The sequence below is a fragment of the Aulonocara stuartgranti genome (genome assembly GCF_965226115.1).
Source record: "Aulonocara stuartgranti genome assembly, chromosome: 18".
Classification (NCBI taxonomy): domain Eukaryota; kingdom Metazoa; phylum Chordata; class Actinopteri; order Cichliformes; family Cichlidae; genus Aulonocara; species Aulonocara stuartgranti.
The window spans coordinates 29,095,141-29,107,700 of record NC_138954.1 but is presented as its reverse complement, the minus strand read 5'-3'; the positions used below and the strand labels follow the sequence as shown (position 1 = coordinate 29,107,700).

Below are 12,560 nucleotides of genomic sequence, written 5' to 3'. Positions count from 1 at the left end.
TGGGAACAGCAGGTGGCTCGGACAGCACACGGCCATGCACTGTTACATGTCATGTAGAACTATAGAAAGAAGTAGCAGCTGCTCACTCATGAATTAAACTGGAAGCAGACTTGAAAAAAAAAATGGAAATAGAAATGCATTAGCATTTAATTTAAACTTTAAAATATTCTTTAACTATTAAACACTTTTATCAAGTCACTGTGTTTGGCAAAGCCCTGAGGAATGCAATTTCAAAAAAATTAAATGAACACTTTGAAAACACATCAGATTGCAATGGTGAGAAAAGGATATAGATGTAGCTGCAACATTGTTGTGCACCAGGAGGAACCCAGGACCCACTGCACCAGCGTAGGGTCCTCAGGCCACCCTAATAAAGTCTGTATCTGATTGTTTGGTTAGAGACATTCACACCAGTGTCCTACTTGTAGCTCTGACAGTGCTCATCCTTTTCTTCCTTGCACAAAGCAGCAGATACCTGTCCTGCTGATGGGTTAGGGACCTTCTACAGCCTTGTTCAGCTCTGCTAGAGCAACTGCCTGCCTCCTGAGATGGAGGAGACACAGCAAACTTTGTGGAAATAGCTGGACTGATGTGCCATCTTGGAAGAGTTGGACTACCTGTGCAACATCTGTAGGGTCCAGGTATCACCTCATGTTACCAGTTGTGACACTGACCCTAGCCTAGCTAAATGCAAGACTAGTGAAAAACAGCCAGAAAAGATGAGGAGGGAAAAATGTCAGTGTCCTCCACCTGTAAAAACATTCCTTGACTTGGGGGATGTGTCATTGTTGCCCCTGTTAGTTAGAGACATAAGTGAATCTACAAAAGCTCAAACAGCCAACTTTTCACAGCACGGTACCTGTCTTTGGATGAGGCAGGGGGGGCTGGCAGTTCTCATCCCATGCACCGGCATGCCCTGAGTTGGGTGAGGTGAAGGCATGCTCCCATTTGCTCCTGGGACAACGCTCTCCGGCCTCACGGCATCTTTAGGATGCTGAATCATGGAGTAGACATTCTCTGAGGCGCTGCTGGACAGAAAAAGGCAGACTTTTCAGCACTGGTCCCTCTAATTGACTTCAATCATAAACCATACACTACATTTTGGATACAATATTATTATGCTTATGAATTTACAGTAACACCATCAGTTTGAAACACTGCAGTTTTTCTGAAGCGCAACAGCTTACTTCCTACACAATGTGCTGCTGTTAAAAAACAAAAGAAATGAACGTAGAGAGCAAGCCAAGTGAACGCAGCAACAAACAATCTCTTTGATTGCTTAGCATCAATCTGCAGGTGAAAGCTTACAAAACGCAGCATACTGTATTTAAGAAACTATTTCCATCTATGACTTCCCCTCAGATGAGTCATCTTTGCTTTTATGCTTCTCTTTCAGACTCCTGTAGACTCGGCCTACAGCATATGTGTGAAATTCCTGCACCGCAGCAAGGCTGTTAACCAGCAGAGGCAAAGGCATCACCGTTTTTTTTAAAGCACACCTCTGAGCTGAAAAACAAACTGCGGCTCTCGCTGAGAAACCCTTTCGTCCGTTTCGTGCAGCTGTGTAGTTTAAGTGAACAAAGTGCGCCTATTAAGTGCTATTCTCCCCACTCAGCTGTTAATCTGTGCAAATGATTTTTCTTTTTTTTTAAAAAGTTTGCAAACTTTTTCCACCAACACTTTCTAACTCCAGCGCCATTATGTAACAGCAGCTCAAATGCATCCAGCACCATAAATTCAAAGCAAAGGAAAACAGCTGGGGATGGGGAAATATTTTCTCCTATTCAAATATTCATGAAGTTTTGAAGTGGCGTTAATGCCCAGCGCTGGATTAATTTAACCACCATCTCATTCTCTGGGCGTGTGCTCTTAAATGTTACTTTCCTCCACTTCTTCCACTCGGCTCCTGTGCTGCATACTCACTCCGAGTCCTGATTAGAGATGGTGGAGTTGCGGTTCTTGCGGAATCCTGAGAAAATGGACAACACACTTCGTCTTTTCTTCCTCCTCAGAGACTGGGCCTGATGCAGGGACGACAACTGACTGAAAGTGAAAAGTAGAGAAAAAAACAGAATGAGTAAACTAAAGCATTGGGTAAGAGGGTAGGCACACACAGTGAGATTAAAGCTAGATTGCATCATTTGGACTGTTTTGTTTTGTTAATGCAATCAGCCAGCAGCCAGTATTTATCAGTATTCTGTGAAAGTCATAAGTGGCAGGCTAAACCCAGAATTAACATCCGACTACATTATTTGAATGAACCGTTTGATAAGAACAGGAAACATAATTAGTATGCCGAGTCCTGAACACATGGTTTAATACTCTGGACAGAAGCAGTGTTTCTGCTGCCTAAGCACACTGCTGCTGAGCATGAAGCTTACACTGGCATGTAACTTTAAAACACTTGCAGGGTTAACCATCATTTACATAGTGCTGTCCAGCTTTGAGATGCAAAATCATGCCGATTTTACCAAACAGTTAATGTTACTATGCTATGACATCTAAAGGAATAATGCTTAAAATGAGCTTCACTTTGCATAAATATAAAAAATCTTACACTACACCAAAACCTTAACCCAAACTTTGGAAATAATTTAAAACACATATAATTACTAATTTAAAAAAGCAGTTTTGTGTTAAATATGTTTAAAAATAGCTTGTGTAGCTTTTCAGCACTGGCCTAATACTAGAATACTTTGGTTATTTGGGATAGTAGCACGAATAAAGTTATGTAATAATTCACACTTTATTTTACACATACAGTATATTCATAAAGTTAAAAAAAATGGTTTTAATTTCTTATACAACATTAACTAGATTATGGAAAATTGATTGTGACTTGTAAACAAGGCTGTGAAATATAATAAAATAATAAATTGGCCTTATTTATTGATAGGGCTAACATGTCAGCAACTCAGCATCTATTTATCTTCAAATTTGGGACAATTCTGGCATCCATCTGCAGCTGTGTTGTGCTTGCCTGATCAATTTAAATTCAATACTTACACCACTTTAAACTTTGTTTTTGGTGTCCAGAGATTACTCAGATTTAAAGAAAATAGTTCAGCTGCTAAATAGTCCACTGGTATGCAAGTGGCTATATAGACTATTTATTTCAAGGTAGTTAGTAGTGTAGGAACATGTAGTTTTTAGTTACAAATTCCTAAGTACCCCAAAAAAACAGCTGAAATCCTATAAAATTAAAAAAATAAAATTAAATATGTTCATTCTGTGCAGAGGTTAGAGGGACTGCAGAGTCAATCAGCTATCCTTAAGTTCATTCATTATTTATTATTTTCACTTAGTTCCATCTTCTTTGCCAACATTTCCTTCTGGGTTTGAGTCTTTGAGGATGCAGCTTCAGTCACTTATCCACATGGCACCACCAATATACCAACACTGCCCAGAAAAAATGGGAACATGGGAATTTTTCCAGTGAATAGCATACTGTAATTGACTTAAATGTGCATAACTGATTTTATTCCCACTTTTGTGGGGAGTAACATTGGAATTTTAATCACCTCATCTACTGACATGGTGAAAGACTTAGCAAACAGTTACTCACTGACACATTGAGCACATACTGAATATCATTAGGATTGTTCTGCAGTGACAGTTGGTAACTCTGGTAATTACTCTCCTTTAAGCACTGCACTCGGTCTCTATCAACAAAATATGTGGTTTCTTAGCTGCTAAATGCTCCACTATGTCCAGCAGCAAGTCTCCAGCTTTGTGTTTTTACTCCTTAAAACGTATCACGGGTTCACAACTGCAGAGTTCTTGCAAAGATTTAAACAGCAAATTAAAATGCACCATTTGCATTCTTTAGACACAGCTACTGTTCTCTTCTTAACATTCAGAAATTGCCCTTCCTTCTTCTCCGTCATACTGTGTACAATGCTACAATCGTAGATGCCGATATTAAACAAAGTTGTAAATGCTGAAATATGAGTGAACATATATCTAAATGCTCACTTTCAGAATTTTTTTTTTACTTTTAGTGCTGTATGATATCAGTGACTTGACCGGCTCTCACACCGTCTGTTAAATCTTTTGTCAGTGAGGTAAAAAAAGTCACCAGAAAGCTGACTTAAAGGGAGGAGGAAGGAAGATACAACAGTTTGTTTCAAACAAAGGATGACTCGAGGACTGCACCAAGACCTAAGGTGATGCAAATGTGTCCAAAAGCATGCGTTTCAACAAAAAGTACAAGGTAAAATTAAACGTGTGGTTAAGAAATGCAGGGAAAAGAAACTACAATGGAAAATGGTACATTGTACTTTATTTGCATGTTGTTTTTTGTGTGTTTGTTTTTCATTTTACTGTTTAAATGACAAACAATAGAAAACAGGTTTTACTGATACACCAGATGTAAGACACAGTTCCCTCAATGTCTCGTCTTGTGTGTCGTCCTCAGGGCTCAGTGTAGTAAAGAATTTATCACATACTTAATGACTGCACAGAGACGATTCTGGCGTCTACCTGTCAGGTAAAACTCGTTTGCTGTAGAAATCAGGCAGTCCGTCCTCCAGCATGTTGACTCCTCCATTCTCAGAGCAATGCTGCACACACACACACACACACACACACACACACACACACACACACACACACACACACACACACACACAGTATGACAATGATCAGTCTTGCCATGCCGACAAAGGGGATGAAAGGCTGACAAAAGTTATTATCATTTCTAATGGCTGGCTGATAAACCTGAATCTGCTGCCAACAGAAATCTGTTTGTAAAACAGCTCTTCATCATGCTGCCCTAACTCAGTTTGTACTGATTTAGGGGGGAAAAGCTTTACAAAGTCTCGAAACAAACAAGCTGCTAAGTTAGCGGCTGCCCTGTGGCCCAGGGGAGATGGCTGCGCATGATTACCATTTGAATCACAGAGACACGTGCGACAGCTTCCTATTTTAAAGAGAGCTTATTTTTGGAAGGTGCCGCTGGCAATGAAAACAAGATGAATAACAAAAGTTCACATGCAGCAGCCAAGAGATTTAAAAAAGAAAAAAACACCTCAGAAAAGCCATGTTTGGTTTACTTTCTCTCGTTTGCCTCCCTCTGTGCACTTTTGTGGAAACACATGGACTGAAGTTCATGCTGTAGTATCAGATCAAAATAGGCCAGTTAAACACATACAGTGGTGCTACAGGCGCAATAAAAACTCACTTAAAAAGAGCCCAGTGAAACTGGTCAGTATACATCCTGTGGAAGCAGCTGCTAGTCTGGAGGGGACACTGATCCCTGCCCACTGAAGCTCATAACATGGTCAAATGTCACTGCAAAGTCACAAACTCACGGATTCAGGAGGTAGGTGTCCTGCTCTGTGTCGCCGTGGCGGGCGTGGCCTGGCGTGGGTCACGTGGCGTAAGGGGGATCCATTGGTGGGGAGAGTGGACAGACACTCCCATGATGCCGAGTGGGTAAGAGGGGCAGAGTGAGGTGGAGCTGAAGGTGTCGGAGAGGAACTGGGCTCCTCGCCTAAACCTATGACAGGAAGGGAAATGGATTGTGACAGAACTTCATTTATGCAATACCACTGATAAAATCCTCTTTGATTGGAATTAAATGTATGATTAGACTAAATTTGCAATCAGCTTGTGAATTTCACATTTTTATTGCTTTTGAAGTGAGAAAAAATGCTTCCTGTTAGAAGACAAATCCCACTAGTGGGGAAAAGGCTCATCCATGGTTGGGTTGGTGTCAGAAAACAATGTTATTTTATAATAATGCTTCATTCTATCTACAGAAATATTACTATACTGATTACAGCCCAAATGAAACAACATTATCTCTTATGTCATTCTGCCATGTTGGACATTCATTACTGTAGACGAAAAACTACTTAATTGACTAAAAAAATGAAAGATCAAGTGACTCTTGCCCTGGTATTGGCTATCTATATAAAACAGTAATGTGCAAAAGTCTCAAGCCATACTTCATGACTCCATATTTTACTGTGAAATGGAAGTTTGTCCACCTTTATTCTTCAACACAGCCTGAACTCTGTCTCTAAACCTCTTTACATGGTCTTCAGGAACAGTTCTCCAGGCTTCTTCAAGGACAGTCAAAGTCTTTCGTTCTGTTCTCTATCAAGATGATCCCACACTGCTTTAACTCATTCACTGCCAGCCATTTTCAAATCAGGTAACTCCCCACTGCCAGGGTTTTTGAGCATTTTTACTCATTTTTGAAGAGCCACAGAAAACTGTGTGTTATGATCATATAAACGCTGAACCTACCAAAATGAAGAACAGACTCTCTTCTTTCATCCAAAAAAAAAAAAAGCTTGTTTCTACCATTTTCCATTCTTTAGTAATCAGCTGTAGAAGAGAGGTGGGTTCCACCAAAAATGCCTGTTTTGACCAAAAAAAGGGAGAAAACGAGCTTTTTGTGAAAAATACATTTCAAGCAGAAAAGTGCCTGTGACACCTCTAACATATAAAATAGTTTTTCACTTCTATAAAACAGAAATAACACTGAGAAAGGTTATGTTTTATCAAAACAATTTATTTACAAATATATGAAAAAATAAAATTCACTGACAAACTGCCCGAGGTTGTATTCTGGCCCCTCCCATTGAAAAACGTAATTGACGTCTATAGACGTCAATGGCAGTGAATGAGTTAATAATGCTTAGGTCTGAGCTCTGGAGGCCAATCCATGACTAATAATGTTCCATTGTGTGTTTTTCTATCCAGGTATTCTTTTACTGCATTGGAGGATGGATGCATGTCAAGTCCTGTATCAGGTCTCCCAACGTCTCTATTTCTTAAAGACATGATTATTAGATACCTTTCATCTGCTGTAAATTGTTTTTTAGGCCTATCACTTTTGTGTTTTTGTCTTTTCCTTGTCAAGGTTCCTCAGGACACACAGTACACCACGCTGAGATTTGACAACTTGTGGTCTAATAGCTCTTTGAGAATCAACTTGTTGGTGCAAACATATTATTTTTTGCATGTCAATCAATATTTTTTTGTAGATCTAACAAAAAAAGGGGAAACAATTAGGCAGTTCTTTGGGGGACTGTAACACAGTGCCATAGACGCAATTAAAACTGGGTTCTTTGCTAAGTCGTCTGTCATGTGTAGACACAACACTGGTTCATCCCTCGAATGAGGTGTCTTCTTTTGCTTGCATGATTGATAGGTCAGTGATAAGTGGCTTCACAATAAATAAATAAATGAAATTAAATCAATTCTCTGAAAATGCTTAGATACAAGGACTGGACTGAAAATGAGTGAATAAAACATGTCCAAAGAAAAACTCTGAAAGGCCTTCTGAAAGCAGAAGGAGAACTAGTACACAAAAGCTTTTACAACAAATTCTGAAACAAAATATAAAGGAATGAGTGGTGACTTCAGACTTTTGCACAGTATTGTATTTCACGATACTTTAGCACGTGACAGCAATAATTTGCGACTACAGACTGAACACTCACTCAGTCTGGTGGAGACGGGTCGAATTCTTCTAGTTCTGGCGCTCCGCTTCTTAATGGCCATGGTGTCCTTTTGTAAGAGATCATTGTACATACACAAATGCCTTCACTACATTTATAACACAATTACAACGCACAAAAAAGTTAAATGGACAAAAGTATCCCATCCTCGCTAAAATAAATGAATGAAATAAAGTAGATCAATGACATACACGTACAGTATTTCACAGAAAATCCAACTGGAGTAAAGCAAAGGCAATGAAAAGATGCAGAAACTGTTTACAAAATCTAAGTGTGAAGCTCAGAACAACAGCATGTTGGAGGGTACAGGAAGTGTGGGATTTGTCTTGATTTTGAGAAGAGTCACAATAAAAATACTCGTGTTGAAGGGGAGAAAAGATCTGAAGTTGAAAAAATTTAATTCTTGTTCAACACGATTTGTTTGTAACCAGCTCTGAGCGTCAGTATGGTGGAACGGATCAGAGTTTCAACAGCAAAACTGCACCAGTAAACAGAAGTGAATCAAGCATTGGGACACTGATGTTTTACCTGCTTTCCAATATTTACTAGAGAAAACTTACATTTTTAAGGCTAATATCTCCATGTGCCGTGTGTATCTGGTCAAATCATGTTATCCCATATGAAAGGCTTCCTTCTTCTTAGTTGGGATTTTTTAAATTTCTCATTCTGTGCCCAAAATGTTATAATATATTTTTAAAATAGCACTTTTTAATGTTTGAACCACCTTTAGTGCTATATATATATATATATATATATATATATATATATATATATATATATATATATCAAACAACTTTAGATTCAGTAGAAGTTCTTCAATATCCCTGCAATCTGAGCACGCAGAAGGGCCTGGATCACAGAGGGATTCTGGAACAAAGGATGCTCACTTAAAAAGCCAGGTGATGAGGACACTGTACTGAACACAGGTTTCACAGCAATTTTAGTGAGAAGTTTAGTTTCAAATTAGACAGTGACAAACCGAACAGGCAACAAAGCAACAAACTGCAAGGAGAACATCCATTTGAAAATTTAATGTGGATACAGTGGGTGAAATAATTATTCGATCCCCTGCTGAACACAAAGAAATTAAAAGTCTCAAATTTTTATGGTAGTTTCATGGAGAGAAACAGAATACCAAAAATCCAGACAAAAACAATTTACACTGCATAAAAGTAATGATTTGCATGACACTGAGTGAACTTTTATTCCCAAGATCCCACCCAGAATTCTGGCTCCCATAGACTGGCCCATGCAAAACACAGATTACAATTGATTAAATCAATTACAGCCACTCCTGATCTCGACTTGTTATGTGTATAAAGCACACCTGTCCACAGGAACAGTTTCTTCCATTCCAACCCTTCCATCACCAAGACCAAAGAGCTGTCAATGGACATTAAGGACAAGCTTGTAGACCTGCACAAGTCTGCAGTGAGCAACAAGACCATCAACAAGAAGTTTGATTAGAAGGTGACGACTGTTGGTGTGAATATTTGGAAATGTAAGAAATATAAAATGAACCTCATTCTGGAGCTCAACGTAAGATCTTGTCGAATGTATCGGCCCAAAACTACACAGGAGGAGCTTTTTAATGATATGAAAGCAGTTGGGACCACAGTCACCAGGAACACCAGTGGTAACACACTACGCTGTAATGAGTTGAAATCTTGCAGTGCCCACAAGGCCCCCCTGCTCAAGTAGGCGCATGCACAGGCCCATCTTATGTCTCCAACATTTAGATGTTCACTGGCAGAGAAGACTTGGGGGAAAGTGCTGCAGTCAGATGAAACCAAACTCTTTGAAATCAACTCAACCCGCATAGTCAGAGAAATGCAGGGTATGATCTAAAGAACACCGTCACCACAGTCAAGCACGGTGGCGGAAACATGGTTTGGGGCTGTTTATTCGCTAATGGTATAGGACTTTTCACAGCAGTGACGAACAAATGGACAGGACCATGTGCTGTAAAGTATTGGACAAGAACCTCCCTTCCTCAGACAGAACACCGAAGATGGGTTAGTGACGCATCTTCCAGCATGACAATGAACCAAAGCATACCACCAAGCCAACAAAAGAGTGGTTAAAGAAGAAGCTCATTAAGGTCATGGAGTGGCCTGGCCATTCTCAGATCGCATCCCTTTAGAAAAACTGTTGAGGGAGCTGAAGTGTCGAGTTGCCAGGCAGCAGCCAAGAAACCTACAGGATTTAGAGTTTCTGTTAAGAGTAGTGGGATAAAATCCCTCTGAGATATGTGCAAGCCTGGTGACCAACTACAAGAAGCACCTTAACGCTATGTTTGACAACAAGGGTTTCTACCCAAGTACTAAGCCATGTTTTGCGTTCAAATCATTATTTTTCTCAATGACATTAAAAATTTATTTAGAACTTTTTTGTGTTTTAATGAAACTACAAACTACCATTGAGCAAATGTACAAATTCAGCAGAGGATCTAATAAATATTTCTCCCACTTTTTTTCCGGGAGTCATGAAATTATGAGGGTGAATTAAAAAAAAAAATCACACCTTACATTTATGCAGACTCCCCCAATTTGAGGGAGTCAGAGATGGATGAGAACCTTTCACCAGATTTGGTTGATTTTTATGTGGTATGAACCCAATTTTTGGGGTTGTGGAAAACAGTAGCACATCTGGAAGAATGAATGCTTTATTAATCTTTTAAAATACAGGTCAAAGGTGGACATCTTTCCATTGTTTGCTTTGGCTCTTCTAAACCATCAAATCAAATGTAACTTTTCTTCCTCTGTCTTTTGTCTCTGAAAACTGGTTTTGTTCTTAACACTTATTTTAGGTGCAGTCAGTTAAGTATTATATCCATGCCTTGAAATTAGACATGCTTCTTTTTAAATGAAGAAGCTCATTCTTGTTAAGTGTGCACATGAGGTCAGCGTGTGTCTCTCACACTTACTATTCCCAGGTTGACACCAAAGTCCTCATCGGGGAATTCCAGAGACTCGACTATTCTGGACTGTCTGACAGTGCGTCTGCCCGTCCCGACATCGTCCCAACGCTTTGCCTGGGACACCTGCCGCAGCTGATGCAACACACACATCAAAGGCACGTATCATTGCATAGACACAAACACTCACACTCGCGCAGTGATGACATCTGGAAATATATCCTTAAATGCTATCTGGGAGGAGAGGCATGTCTGCCCTTGTACCTGAGAAGCTCACAAACAAAGTACTTTACCACCGTTCGTAAAGCCCATGAAGAATATGAATTAAATACAATATCTTGATTATCAAAGCAGAGTAAGGCAAGATAGAGGACAAACCGGCATTGCACCAAAAGAGAGAAAGGAGAATGAGATGTAACAGCAGACGTGGTGAACTGAATGCCAAGCAGAGCAGGGGAGGCCGTGTTATTACTAAGAGTCGATTTTTTTCCCTGCTTTTCTGCTGGTTTAATTTTAAACAATTTAATTTTATGGAGAGGAGAGCCCGGAGGGTCTCATCATGTCCTTAACCAGCTTAAATAAAGTTGTTATCTGGCCTCTGAGCTCAATATTCTCTTTAAAGAACAAAGCTCTATACCTATATATCTTCATTGTATATGTTAATGACATGCGAACCAGGGTGTCTTCTTCAGATAACTGCACGCATTAGTATGCTACTGTTCACCTGGAATAACAAAGAAGAATTTATCCAAACTATGCTTGTACAGTTCAGAGTTTTTATTAACATGTCTGAACTAAATGTTTTCAGTTTCAATTTTAACTTCGCTGATATTTCAATATGATCTTGAGAAATTTCCTATCCTGTGCTTGTACACTGGTACGGCTGGAGGTAGGATTATTATTTTATCAACCATGTGTGCGATGTGCAATAAATATACCAGAGTTATAGCAGCACTGAAAGACAACATCCATAACAATATTAATGTTTGAAAGCATCATATGGAATATAATGAATGAATGTCCACAGCGTAGGAGGACTTTCTTAATTCGGTTAGACATCATTATGTATATATGCACATAATGGGTACTTTTCCAGGATGTATTTATTTGTTATTATAAATTTATTTTAAATGGGCTGCTATGGGAACACACGATAGAGAACATTTCACTGTTGTTCACTGGAGGTGCACAGGAGCTTTATAATTGCTTTGCATTGATAAACATATTGCAAAGTGGTGACACAAGTATTGTAGACCCTCTGCTCAATTACTCATAATCTACTGGATGATACTACAAAAGTGCTCTTATGCATAACTTGGTTATAACAAGGGGTTATTCGAGGTACGGTTGCCATCACATCAGCTCAAAGCACTCTGGCCATTTTCCTCTGAACTCTTATCAAACAGGCATTTTTGCCTAGAGAGCTGCTGCTCACTGGGTATTTTCTCTTTTTTGGACTATTCTCCATAAACCCTAGAGATGGTGATGAGGGGGAAAATCCCAGTAGATCCACAGTTTCTAAAACACCAACAAATGGGACAAGTTCAAAGTCCCTCTCTGATTCTGAAGCTTGGTTTGAACTTTAGTGGGTTATCACGACCATATCTAAGTACATAAACGCACTGAACTGCTGCTGACTGGTTGATTAGACATTTGCATTAAGGTGAAGTTAAACAGGTGTAGCTAATAAAGTGTAGAGTGTACACAAGTCATAAAAAATCATTTTGGGGTAACAAATTAGATTCATTTTATCTTTAATTTTTTGATTAAAGAGAAAAAACAAATGGATATTTGGGGATATAATATAAGTGGATGTTATTGCTTAAGGCTTGATGGAGACAAAAAGGCTTAATAGTCCAGCACATGACGTGTCCTGACGGTTATTTTACTTGAATAGAGCCAAGTTGGCAGTTTCGCCCTGTTTTCAATTTTTATGCTAATTCTACAAGATAACCATCTCCTTCCTTCAGTGACATATTTAATAGACTGCATTCCCAACACAGCAAACAATTTTCTTTATGAATATAACTTCAAATAACACAAACCTAAAGTTAAATCTGTAATGTTTTATGCATGTGTGGTAAAAAAAAGAAAAAGAAACTGAGGTGAGCTTTTCCTGTTATTTGCACAGTTCAGACAAACGCGGATCATTTTGGTTGTTTTTTTTT

At 39.1% G+C, this 12,560-nt stretch overlaps 1 protein-coding gene across 9 annotated transcripts in view; it reads right to left on the bottom strand.

Annotated features, from left to right (window-relative positions):
- Positions 1-12,560, bottom strand: part of carmil3 (capping protein regulator and myosin 1 linker 3) — a 102,787-nt gene that overhangs the window by 5,206 nt on the left and 85,021 nt on the right. For 7 of the 9 annotated variants that reach the window (XM_082514562.1, XM_082514568.1, XM_082514563.1 and 4 more), the window contains 6 exons: positions 10,402-10,527; positions 7,458-7,524; positions 5,313-5,500; positions 4,483-4,562; positions 1,924-2,043; positions 860-1,028 (listed from right to left, as the gene is read on the bottom strand). In XM_082514562.1, the coding sequence (XP_082370688.1) occupies positions 860-1,028; positions 1,924-2,043; positions 4,483-4,562; positions 5,313-5,500; positions 7,458-7,524; positions 10,402-10,527 (750 nt within the window). The remainder of the gene's footprint in view (positions 1-859; positions 1,029-1,923; positions 2,044-4,482; positions 4,563-5,312; positions 5,501-7,457; positions 7,525-10,401; positions 10,528-12,560) is intronic. The other 2 variants (XM_082514564.1, XM_082514567.1) reach the window with 1 other exon arrangement.